General features: G+C 43.5%; 1 protein-coding gene across 1 annotated transcript; it reads right to left on the reverse strand.

The window, feature by feature from the left end:
- Positions 1-1444: 1444 nt before the first annotated feature.
- Positions 1445-8000, reverse strand: ttc9b (tetratricopeptide repeat domain 9B). Its single transcript, XM_062962194.1, has 3 exons — positions 7404-8000; positions 2035-2217; positions 1445-1849 (listed from the first exon to the last, which is right to left on the reverse strand). The coding sequence occupies exons 1-3, from the start codon at positions 7912-7914 to the stop codon at positions 1767-1769; spliced, it is 777 nt and encodes a 258-aa protein (XP_062818264.1). The 5' UTR covers positions 7915-8000; the 3' UTR covers positions 1445-1766.
- Positions 8001-13665: the final 5665 nt, after the last annotated feature.

Below are 13665 nucleotides of genomic sequence, written 5' to 3' on the forward strand. Positions count from 1 at the left end.
CAGATACACACACACCATAAGACCGGATCCAACCGATAGCACAATTGTGCTATTTAGGATCCCCAAGACAGCACAACTGCTTGTGGAATGGCTTGCACCCTATGCAACCCTGGATAGGATGCCACCCTTGAGCAACCTTTGAGAAACGGTGTCTACAGAATTCAGGTCTGTGCTCCATGCTTTGGGGTTTCAAAGAGTCACCTTTGGCAGAAAGAGGAGGGTGGGCTTTTGTTGGGGTCAACAAAACTTCCAGATTTAGCTCCTCTCATGCTGTTTCTCTTGGTAAAGGTAAAGGTTTTCCCCTGACATTAAGTCTAGTTGTGTCTGACTCGGGATTGTGCTCATCTCCTTTTCTAAGCTGAAGAGCCAGCATTGTCTGTAGACACCTCCAAGATCATGTGGCTGGCATGACTGCACGGAACGTCGTTACCTTCCCATCGGAGCGGTACCTATTGATCTACTCACATTTGCATGTTTTTGAACTACTAGGTTGGCAGAAGCTGAGGTTAACAGCGGGAGCTCACCCTGCTCCCCAAATTCAAACCACCAAGCTTTCGGTCAGCAAATTCAGCAGTTCAGTGATTTATCCAGCTGCTCCACTGGGTGCTTAAAGCTAACCTTAAAAAGAGTGGCATAAACATTGAGAACTGGGAAGCCCTGGCCCTAAAGTGTTCTAACTGGAGGTCAGCTTTTTGGATTTTATAGATTTTGAAGAGGCACAAATACAGGATGAAAGGGATAAACGTGCCGAGAGGAATGAGAGCCAAGCAAACTCTTGTCATGACCACCTTCCACCTGTAAGAGACAGTGTGGGTCCAGAAGATGTCTCTACCATCACTTATGGATCCAGTGTATGATGAGTTTATGGAGACCACCTCTTTCTCTAGACTTGCTAGGCTGCTTTTCTGGCACATAAGTCTAGTAAAACCATTTAAAAGTATTTTTGAAATGTTTCAGATATGATACTGCATATCATGGGGGGATATGAATGGAAAGAATTTCTCATGGATTTTTCTGAATGATTCAAACTGCTGTTTCATCAAGAAACCTTGGGAAAGAAATTAACCCCAAGAGTTGACTTGGCTAGGATTAGTTGGTCACACTCTAAAGCAGTGGTTCTCAATCTGGGATCCCCAGATGTTTTTGTCCTACAACTCCCAGAAATCCCAGCCAGTTTACCAGCTGTTAGGATTTCTGGGAGTTGAAGGCCAAAAACATCTGGGGATCCCAGGTTGCGAACCACTGCTCTACTCCATACTCGAACATGAGTGATTGTCTGGAGTAGTATATAACTCCCCACTGTTTGGGAAGACCTCAAGAATCTGGCTTTTCATAGTCTCTCTCCCTGAGGCCCCCCTGATGTGCCTTCCATGTGGTCCCAATAATGCCCACCTTATTTTGCACCACCCTATTCTGTTCGGCCAATCTTAGAGGCACACACGTGGAAAATTCTCTCATCTATTTTTCTTTAAAAAAATTAAGCAACCCCAACAGTGTTCTGGCGAAATGCTACATTATCACGTCCCACAGCCGAAAGGACCAGGAGCCATACTGGCTTCGGAGGGCAGTGCTGCTCTCTGCTGGGAGTTCTCTGGCTGTGGCATTGCCAGGGCATGGTGGGCACCTGATGGCATCTTCCTGGAGCATGGAGGGCAGCGGGCGGATTCCGGGCACAATTGGCACCATGTGTAGAAGGCTCTGTCTGTCACTGACATGTGGGTTGAGTGGGGTGGGGGAAGAGCTCTGGCAAGGCAGGTCCAACGCCGCTACACAATCACCTCCTTCTCCCGCTGGTTGCAGCGGCTGATCTTGATCTCGGTTAGCTGGATGTAGCGCAGGACATTGGTGTCTGTGAAAAGGAAGGAAAAGAATAATAGAATTATAGAATCATGGAGCTGGAAGAGACCACAGGGGTCATCCAATCCATGGTGTGGACAATTGTGGATTTTGGAGTGTTTTGGACTTCTAGATAAGGGATGCTCAAGTCCCTCTCCCTCTGCTTCTCACCCTTGGATGCCTGACCAATGCTCCCACCTGTAGGTTCGCGCTTCTTGGCCTCTTTCAAATAGAGCAAGGCGTTGTCATAATCCCCAAGATGGTAGAAGGCAATGCCGGCCCGGTACATGGCTTTGAAGTTACTCTTCTCCTTGGCAAGGACCTTGAGGCAATACTCCCGCACGCGCTCATAGTTCACCAGCTCTGACTGCAGCAGGCAAGCTAAGGGAGACCCAAGCAGAAGGGAAAGAAGATGAACAGAAGGATCCTATATGCCCTTTCATAGTACTGCTTTCCAACTCCAATTCCACTTTCAACCCAATTCCAATCCCCTTCCAATCCAATTCCTATGGGTCTATGCACTGCCCACTCAGACACTATATTAATTTAAGACCAACAATGGTAATGTGTAAATGTCACCAGAATGCAGCTCTAATGCCAGTATTTGCTATTGTTATTATTATTGCTGCTGTTGTCTTTATTTGTTTCCAATATGGGACCCAAAACAGCTTAAAATATGTTGCTGAAGGCTTTCATAGCCAGAATCAATGGGTTTCTGTGAGTTTTCTAGGCTGTATGGCCATGTTTCAGAAGCATTCTCTCCTGATGTTTCACCCACATTTATGGCAGGCATCCTCAGAAGTTGTGAGGTCTGTTGGAAACTAGGCAAGTGGGGTTTATATATCTGTGGAATAATAGTCCAGGGTGGGAAAAAGAACTCTTGTCTGTTGGAGGCAAGTGGGGTTTATATATCTGTAGAATGTCCAGTGTGGGAGAAAGAATTCTTGTCTGCCTGAGACAAGTGTAAATGTTTGTTAGCCACCTTGATTAGCATTGAATGGCCTTGCAGCTCCAAAGCCTAGCTGCTTCCTGCCTGGGGGAATTCTCTGTTGAAAGATGTTAGATGGCCCTGATTGTTTTCTGTCTGGAATTCCCCTGTTTTCTGAGTGTTGTTCTATATTTACTGTCCTGATGATAGCAGAACACTCGATGAACCAACCTGGACACAGCATATTCTTTGAGAACGCAGAAATGCTGGACCACTCTAACATCCACCATGTCAGACGACTCAGAGAAGCCATTGAAATCCACATCCATGCGGATCATTTCAACAGGAAGGAGGACACCATGAAAATGAACAAAATCTGGCTACTCAGGACAGTAAATAAAGAACAGCACTCAGAAGATGGGAATTCCAGACAAGAAACAATCAGGACCTTCCAACAAAGGATTCCCTCAGGGAGGAAGCAGTTAGGCTGCTTGATTCAATGCTAATCAAGGTGGTCAATGGCAACATTCACACTTGCCTCCAACACACATGAGTTCTTTCTCCCACCGTGGACATTATTCTACAGATATATAAACCCCACTTGACTAGTTTTCAACAGACCTCATAACCTCTGAGGATGCCTGCCATAGATGTGGGAGAAGCATCAGGAGAGAATGCTTCCGGAACATGACCATACAGCCCAGAAAACGCACAGCAACCCATCTCAAAATAGTTCAAATAAACATAGTTTAAAAATCGACAGCATTCAGTTTCTTTGTGTTGTTGTTCAGAGAGAAAAACAAGCATATAAATAATAATAATAATAATAATAATAATAATAATAATACAAAAGTTTTAAGCAATTAAACCATCACAAATGGAAGCCAGTTAAACACATGCTCTACTACAAATAACAATAACAACAAAAAATCCAGAACATTATACAGGACCATTTGTCTTTAAAAAATCAATTCTCAAAGGCCTGCCAGAGCGAAAAGGTTTCTACTCACTCAAGTAAAGATAGGGTTTTTTTTTCCATGTCAGGAGTGACTTGAGAAACTGCAAGTCGCTTCTGGTGTGAAATAATCAACCATCTGCAAGGACGTTGCACAGGGGACGCCCGGATTTTTGATATTTTACCATCCTTGTGGGATGCTTCTCTCATGTCCCCACATGGGGAGCTGGAGCTGACAGAGGGAGCTCACCCACTCTCCCTGGATTTGAACCACTGACCTATCGGTCAGTGGTTCTGCTGGCACACTGCACCACCAGGAGCTCCAGCAAAGATAGTGAAAGGGTGCCATTATGGGCACTGTTTTGGGAAAGCCTTTAAGGAAGATCAAGGTATTTGGAAGCATTGGGGGGAGACGATGTGATCAAAGAGGAGGTCAGAGGGTGGAAAACTGGCATATAGCAACTGTTCAGTTGCCCATGCTTGCCCAAGGCCTTCAGTTCTGAAATCAAGCCGCACCACAAAGCAGGCGCTGCAGTGAACTAGAAAGGTGGCAAAGCCATATTTATCTACTCAGGGCCTGGTGCCATTTCAAAAGCAGGGCACCTTCTGTGCACTGTATGTCTGTGCAGACCCTTGTTGAATACTTGCTTGGCATCCTGCAGCAGTGGATCAGACTTAGTAGTATTGCCCTCCTCTGTGTTATCCTATTCACTTCATAAGGTGGTGAAAGACAAGGTCAGAGTTTGAGCATTAGGCTAAAACAAGGTCAAGCCATGCTAAGAGGAATCAAAGGGGAAAAACTAAAAAGCTGCAAAGTTATTTAGGTCACAGGAATCTCCACAAAAAGCAAACATGTTGGCATTATCACTAGCTAAGTGGCACTTTCAGCCCATTACGATAACAATTTGAAATGCAAGGATAATTTTCAACATGTGGGTCCGGCTGGATCATTTCCCCTTGTAGCTTGTGTTCCAGGATTGGCTGGTGTATGTCTAGTATCCTCCCACTGTATGCTGTTGTTAGGCAGATTTTCCAAAACTGCTATTGGTTCTAACATGTATGCCTTTGCTTTGGGGTCAGATCGATCATCTGTAATGCTGAGATCTGGACTCACACTTGGTCATTAAATATACTGATGCATTTAAAATACATTGTCTCCACTCTTGAACCCCATAGTAGGCAAGGATCTCCTTCAGTGGCTCTGGGGCAACCCTTCCACGTGTGTCCCATTTGCCATTACAAATTGTTGGAATCCTTATTCAACTAGATAGTTATGTCTATGCTAATAAGTAACATTCCTAGTCCACCCTACCTTTAAAATGGACCACTGGATCTGAAGAAAGAGATCCATTGGATTTCCAATTCAGTTGCAAAGAGCCTCAACTCATTTCCACCAGCAAGTGATATTATGACAAGAAGCAGTGACAGAGGTCCTGGTTCTGATCCTTGATGCCTCGTTTGTTTATGGGAAGGGATGGAAACACAATCCTGCCTAATGCCATGATCAAAAACTGAATGGATTCCTTTCCTGATCTGGTACTTGGTTCAAAAGGTGGGATGGGGTGATATTTGTATAGGTTAACAGGAAGACTACACAGTCTTATTACTATGGATCTGTAACTGCAATCGTGAATACGAGTCAATATAAATTCCATGTTCCCATCCACTCTCAAAATCTGATTGATGATAATCTGACTGGTTTCAGATTCTTGTTCTTTTTTTTTTTTTCCAAAGATCCCTGATCGGAGTCTTCCAAAATCCATGGGATATCACCAAAATAGCCCTTTCCCCATCCTTCCTCTGATGCTGTGCAAAGCAAGCCTTTCTGTGCCATTTTGCAAAGGCAAAACAAACAGAAGTTGTGGAGGTTCACTTAAGGTTGCAAATCCAGATCTGCAGAGGAAGGAAGGAAGGAAGGAAGGAAGGAAGGAAGGAAGGAAGGAAGGAAGGAAGGAAGAAAGGAAGGAAGGAAGGAAGGAAGGAAGGATAAAAGGGAGGGAGGGATAAAAGAAGGAAGGCAGGAAGGATGGATGAAAGGGAGGGAGAAAAGAAGGAAGGAAGGAAGGAAGGAAGGATAAAAGGGAGGGAGGGATAAAAGAAGGAAGGCAGGAAGGATGGATGAAAGAGAGGGAGAAAAGAAGGAAGGAAGGAAGGAAGGAAGGAAGGAAGGAAGGAAGGAAGGAAGGAAGGAAGGAAGGAAGGAAGGATAAAAGGGAGGGAGGGATAAAAGAAGGAAGGCAGGAAGGATGGGTGAAAGGGAGGGAGAAAAGAAGGAAGGAAGGAAGGAAGGAAGGAAGGAAGGAAGGCAGGCAGGCAGGCAGGCAGGCAGGCAGGCAGGCAGGCAGGCAGGCAGGCAGGCTGGATGGATGGATGGATGGATGGATGGATGGATGGATGGATGGATGGATGAAATGGAGGAAGGAAGGGAAGGAGGCAGGAAGACAGAAAGGGAGGGAGGGAGGGAGGGAGGGAGGGAGGGAGGGAGGAAGGAAGGAAGGAAGGAAGGAAGGAAGGAAGGAAGGAAGGAAGGAAGGAAAGGATAAAAGAAGGAAAGAAGGAAGGCAGGCAGGAAGGAAGGATGGAAGGGATATAAGAAGGAAAGAAAGAAGAAAGGAAGGGAGAAAAGAGGGAAGAAAGGAAGGATGGGTGGAAGGGTGGGAGGGAGGAAGGTAGGAAACGATAGAGGAAAGAAGGGAGGGAGGGAGAAAGGAAGAATGAATGAGAGGAAGGAAGGGAGGGAGGGAGGAAAGAGGAAGGGAGAAAGGAAGAGAGGGGGCCATGGTTGTGGGACCAAGCCTTTGAACAATAACACACAATGCCATAAGTAATCATGGAATAGTGCAATTGTGATCGGAATGGCTCATGGAATATGCCTTTGGATGGCGTGGCTTCAATTAACTTGTCTAAGATTATATGTTTTTAAGTATTTGGTTTTAATGTATATGGTTTGTTTGTTTGTTTTTTAAAAAAGTATGTATTATCTGGCATCAAACTGGGCCTTATGTTGTGAACCGCCCTGAGTCTCCTTCGGGGTGAGAGGAGCGGGATATAAATGCAATAAATAAATAAATAAATAAAGCAGGCAGGCAGGGAGGGAGGGAGGGAGGATGGATGGATGAAAGGGAGGGAGTGAGGAAGGAAGGAAGGAAGGAAGGAAGGAAGGAAGGAAGGAAGGAAGGAAGGAAGGAAGGAAGGACGGAAGGAAGGAAGGAAGGAAGGAAGGAAGGAAGGAAGGAAGGAAGGAAGGAAGGAAGGAAGGTAGGTAGGTATAGGTGCCTGTCATGCTTCTACAAGCCCTCAAGCCTTACTATGAGTAGATTTTTGAAGGGAGGAGCCACCCTGGAACAAACTGGCCAATGATGCATTTACTTGATGCATTTGACACCACTTTAATAGCAGTGGCTCCATGCTATGGAAATATGGGAGTTGTAGTTTGGTGAGGCATTGGCCCTCTTGGGCAGAGAAGTTGAAAGCCCTTGTAAAACTACAATTCCCACGATTCCGTAGCATGGAGCCATGGTGGTGCCGATGAGTGAAGAAGCTTAAGGCTAGCTGGAATCTATCCTTTCCTTTTCCCCCTCAGCCGCTTAAGCGAAGGGGCCTGAGGCTGTGAGGAATGGTGGGAGTTGAAGTCCAAAGCACCTGGAAGGAAGGCCCGAGTTTGCCCATGCCTGCGAGTCTCACCTGTCAGGCTGTTGTAGCACTCGATCTCGGTGCTCTCGACCAGGGCCCGCTGCTCCTCGGAGAGCCTTCTCCAAGGAAGACTCGCCTCCCCGCCGAGTAGGATCTTCTTCTTCTCCGCTGCCGGCCCTTCTTTCTCGTCTCCTTCGCCCGGGAGGCCCTTGAGCTGCATGAGGGCGCGGTGATACTCCCCGATGGCCTCGCGGAACTTCTTCTGCTTGTAGCAGCGGGCGCCCTCGGCCTTGAACTCCACCGCCGCTTGGATCTTGGCCTCCAGCTGGGAAGAAGGAGCAGCGCCGCTTCCTCCTCCTCCTCCTCCTCCTCCTCCTCCTCCTCCTCCTCCTCCTCCGGCCTCCGGGCAGCTCCGGTGGAAGGGGCTGGTCTTCTTCTTGTCCTCCATCCTCATCATCATAGTCATGGCCCTCTTCCTCCTCTCGGGATTCGGCTTCTTCAGGGCCCCATGATCCCGAGGTGCGACTTGAAGGAGGAAGAAGAAGAAGAAGGCGCTGTGCATAAAGTGGTAGCCGCCGCCGCCAATGCAGCCCAGGGATGCTCTTCAGCACCGCGGACAGCGCTCTCGCGGTGCAGGATGGGAATATCTCCACTCTCCGCCTCCTCTTGCATCAGCGCCAGCCCTGGCTTTGGAGGACCCAGCTGGGATGCGAGGATGGAAGCATTGGGAGAGATTTCACTCCCCACAACACAATCCAACCCCCAATCTGTCAGGCGAACTGGACAAATTGGACAGAAAAACAAGAAAACTCATGACCATTCACTGCACCCCTGCAGTGATGTTGACCGGCTATATCTGCCTAGAAGATCAGGGGGAAGAGGACTCTTACAAGTAAAACAAGCAGTCAAAGAAGAAGAACATGCCCTGGCAGAATATGTAAAGCAAAGTGAAGAACCTGCTTTGGTTGAAGTCAAAAATCAGAAACTCCTCAAAACACAGCAGACAAAGAATCAGTACAAGAAAACCGCACTACAAACTAGAGCCAACAGCTGGCACAACAAAACATTGCATGGAAAGTTCCTTGACAAAATTGAAGGAAAAACTGATAAGGAGAAGACCTGGCTCTGGCTCACAAATGGGACCCTGAAGAAGGAGACAGAAGGCTTGATCCTTGCAGCCCAGGAGCAAGCCATCAGAACAAATGCAATTAAGGCCAAGATCAAAAAATCAGCTGATGACCCAAAATGCAGTCTGTGCAAGGAAGCTGACAAAACCATTGATCATATCCTTAGCTGCTGTAAGAAAATCGCACAGACAGACTACAAACAGAGGCACAACTATGTGGCCCAAATGATTCATTGGAACTTATGCCTCAAGTACCACCTCCCTGCAGTAAAGAACTGGTGGGATCACAAACCTGCAAATATGTTAATGTTTAATCCCTATACTTTTCTGAAAGACTTTTGTTCTACAACACATGCATTGAATACATTTTTGAGCCAAGTAAAGCACTGGAGGATTATCTGAAGAGTAATTGTATTTTAATCTGAAGATTGTCTTAGAGGCCCAGCTCGTTTTGGGAGTTGTAGTTGGTGACTTATTTATTTACAGTATTTATATTCCGCCCTTCTCACCCCGAAGGGGACTCAGAGTGGATTACAATGAACACATATATGGCAAACATTCAATGCCAACAGACAAACAACATTTAGTTTTAGACAGACACAGAGGAATTTTAACATCTTTCCAGCTTCACGATTCCGGCCACAGGGGGAACTGTTGCTTCACCGTCCATTGGTGGCTGTTCTTCCTCATTCTTTTCCTTGTGAGCAGTTTTTTATGGTGTTGTAGATTAGTTAAATTAGCCTCCCACATAAAGCGTACCTAAATTTTCCCTACTTGACAGATGCAACTGTCTTTCGGGGCTGCTAGGTCAACAGCAAGCCAGGGCTATTTTTTTTTAATGGTCGGAGGCTTAACCCGACCTGGGCTTCGAACTCATGACCTCTCGGTCAGTAGTGATTTATAGCAGCTGGTTACTAGCCAGCTGCGCCACAGCCCGGCCCCCGGACTTAATGTTATGTTAATTAATTAATTGAGTTGGGAGTTGTAGTTGCTGGGATTTATAGTTTTAATAATTACATATATATATAATTATTATTATTACTGGCTTTGGTCTGTAAGTAGCTGCTTCTCTTAATTATATAGATATAGATATAGATAGAGATAGATAGATATAAAATGTTTTTATATATATATATATATATATACACACACACACACACACACACACACACACACACACACACACAGTAGAGTCTCACTTATCCAACACTCACTTATCCAACATTCTGGATTATCCAACACATTTTTGTAGTCTATGTTTTCAATACATCATGATATTTTGGTGCTAAATTCGTAAATACAGTAATTACTACATAACATTACTGTGTATTGAACTACTTTTCTGTCAAATTTGTTGTATAACATGATGTTTTGGTGCTTAATTTATAAAATCACTATAACACGTGTGCCCGGCCACGCGTTGCTGTGGCAAAGTGGTGGTGGTATTGGTTAAAAATTGTTGTGGAATTTTTATTTTACATTATTTGTATTTTTTAATTAATTTTATTGTAACTTGTCTTTTTATTTATTATATTTTGTTATTTTCTTGTATTATTTTTAGTTATTTTCTGTTATTATGGTATTTTATTGTATTAATTTTTCAGTGTTTTTTATTATTTTTTAGTGTTTTTTATTATTTTATTTTTTATTATTTTTATTGTATTATTTGTATTTATTTTATTTTTTATTCTTTTATTATTATTTGTGTTTTTATTATTTTATTTTATTATTTGTATGTATTATATTTTATTATTTGATTATATTATTTTTATTTTTATTTTATTGTATTATTTTGTTTAGTTTTTTATGTGTTTTTTATTATTTTTTTAGTGTTTTTTATTATTTTATTTTTTATTATTTTATTGTATTATTTGTATTTATTTTTTATTCTTTTATTATTATTTGTGTTTTTATTATTTTATTTTATTATTTGTATGTATTATATTTTATTATTTGATTATATTATTTTTATTTTTATTTTATTGTATTATTTTGTTTAGTTTTTTATGTGTTTTTTGTATTTTATTATTTTTGTTTCTCTTTGTATTTGGTTGCTCTGAGTTCTGTGGTCTGCCTGGTCATGTTCCAAATTTATTCTCTCCTGATGTTTCGCCTGCGTGTATGGCAGGCATCCTCAGAGGTTGTGAAATGTGTTGTAACAAAAAGAAGTGGGGTTTATATATCTGTTGAATGACCAGGGTGGAAGAAAGAACTGTTGTCTGCTTTAGGCAAGTGTGAATGTTGGAACTGGCACAGAATAGCCTTGTAGCTTCAAAGCTTGGATGGTTCCTGCCTGCCTGGAAGGAACAAAATGTGGCTCCCAGTATTAAAAAAATCTGTGAAATCAGGACAGTTAACTAAAGAACAGCACTGAGCAATCAGGGAATTCCAGACATGATGTACTGAGGGCCAGCTAACATCTCCCAACAAAGGATTCCTCTCTGAAGCAGGAAGCAGACAGGCCTTGAAGGTGGAAGGGCATTCAATGGTCATCAAGGTGGGCAGGTGGAACATTCACAGTCGCCTCAGACAGATAAGAGTTGTCCCATCCTGGATATCATTGCTGGGATAGAAATAAACATCCCACTTGTCTGTTTTCAAACAGATCTCATGATCTCTGAGGATGCCTGGCATAGACATGTATGGCAGTTTGGCAGCAGATAGGGTCGTGAGGGAATGTGATGTTTAACATTCAGGCTTTTCCTGAATCCCTTCTTATTATCCAACATATTCAGTTATCCTATGTTCTGCCAGGGTGTTTATGTTGGATAAGTGAGACTCTACTGTATATTTATAATCTTATATTATCTGCTTAGAACTGGATTATATGAGGCTCCTACTACACATCTGAATACAATGCACACTGAAGTGGATTATATGGCAGTGTGGAGTCAAGATAATCCAGTTCAAAGCAGATAATAGAAGATTATAAATGTGATACTCTAGGCTGCGTGAGCACTGGAAACCAGACACCGAAGCCAATAAACAATCTAATATCTTTATTAAAGAATTGAAGAAATAAAACAAAAATAAGCAGAATATATAGTCCATCAATAGACCTTCTGGGAAAGGTCAAATATAGTCCAGTATTATAAAGTCCAATGTCCAGTATTACAGTATAAAGATGATAATCCAAATAACCGAAACACACTCAAACTTCCAAGCAGTTTGAGTGGGGAATAATCCAGGTCTTTTGCAAGAGTCCCAGGAAGCAAGTCCAAGGCAAAGAAGTTCAAGGCAAGGCAAGGAAACAAGGCAAGGCAAGGCTGAAGATAGTGGACCCAATCGTGGTCCAGACTTGACTAGAAGGCGAGGCGCAACACCCAATCTACTCGAGAGTAGAGCGCCACAAGGAACTAGAGGCGACGTTAATCCTCCAACTGACACGTTGACACCGCGCTGGCTAGTCAGCGCGCAGAACTTTTAAGGGACTTCAAATCTCCCTTCAAAACAGGTGTCCAACACTTTTCCCAAGAGAAAACTGGCTAGAGACAACATCTTCGCCAAATGCGAGCCTCCCTGGAAACTCTCAAGGGAAACGGGTTAGTCAGCGGTTTCTCTGGCTGCTAATCTCGCGCTCCTCCGTAAGTTAGCCTTCTCCGAGTGACTTGTTTCCCAAAACAGCCTCCTATCAAAGGGAGGGGAACCGCTGGGAACAGGCTCGGCCTCAAGGGCTTTTTAAATGAGCTTTGGGCTTGAACTATCAACAGGGAACATCTGGAAGGGAATGGAATCTTGCTGAGTCGGCATAAACCCTATATCCTCGTCGCTCTGGTCCGCAACGAATACAGGGTCATGACCCGAGGGTCTCTGGGACATCACACTAAATGGGTTATATACCGTGTTTCCCCGAAAATAAGACAGTGTCTTATATTAATTTTTGCTTCCAAAGATGCGCTAGGCCTTATTTTCAGGGGGTGTCTTATTTTTCCATGAAGAAGAATGTACATTTATTATATAGTGCACAGTAGTTGTCATCCCAAACCAGCATAACCAGACAAACTGTGAGTCCTATCAAGAATTTCTTATTACTACCAATATTTCCATTTACAACACTCTATGGTACGTACATTTACCGATCTGCTCTGGTGTTTAGTTCGTTGGGAATGCTTCCAAACAAAAACTTTGCTAGGTCTTACTTTCGGGGGAGGCCTTATATTTAGCAATTCAGCAAAACCTCTACTAGGTCTTATTTTCTGGGGATGTCTTATTTTAGGGGAAACAGGGTAGCTGTGTGGGAGGGCCTTGAGTCTACACTGCCTTATAATCCAGTTCAAATCAGATAATCTGTATTTTATAGGCTGTGTGGAAGAGGTCTAAGTGAGGCCTGGGCTGAGTAGGTTGCTAGGATACAAAGTGGGCGGAGCTTAGCCTTCTAACTGGCAGCAATTGGCTAAAAACAATTATTCCTCTCCCTCTAATTAGGACTTTATTTTTCTTTTCTTTTTGTTGTCGGAACGTAGGGGCAAGGATGGTGGATTGTGCTGCCAAATTTCTAGGTTCTGGGGCTTGTACTTTTGTTGTTTAGTGGGAGGGGAGGACACAATTACTCATTTATATATATAGATAATCTAATTTGATGTTTAATAGGCTTTTCCTTAATCCCTCCTTATTATCCAACATATTCGCTTATCCAATGTTCTGCCGGCCCATTTATGTTGAATAAGTGAGACTCTACTGTATATGTATGTATGTATATATATATATACACACACACACACACATATATATATACATACATATACCCAAAACATAGGTGTAACAGCAGAAGCCTTGGAGCAGGGTTCCCCAAACTAAGGCCCGGGGGCCATATGCGGCCCATCGAAGCCATTTATCCGGCCCCCACAGCGGCGGCTCCCTCTTTTGCTGAGGAAGGCACGTGTGGTGCGAGAAGGAAAAGGTGTGCACCTTTCCTGTCTCCGCCCTCACCTGGTGTGCGCTTTGCTTGTTTATAATGGTATTTTAATTATTATTTTATTAATTATCAAGGGATGCTTTGCTAGTGCTTTTAGTGCACAAAGGCAGAAGGGGGTTGGACTAAATGGCCCAAGGGATCTCTTCCATCCCTCTTTACTGTTGTTGTTGTTGTTATTATTATTATTGACACAACGACGTTGTATGACACAGCAAACAAGATAGATATGCTGGATTTCATTTCACAAAACCACAAGTCAAACACTTCCCAAG

This window comes from Anolis carolinensis, unplaced genomic scaffold (assembly GCF_035594765.1).
Source record: "Anolis carolinensis isolate JA03-04 unplaced genomic scaffold, rAnoCar3.1.pri scaffold_10, whole genome shotgun sequence".
Lineage (NCBI taxonomy): Eukaryota > Metazoa > Chordata > Lepidosauria > Squamata > Dactyloidae > Anolis > Anolis carolinensis.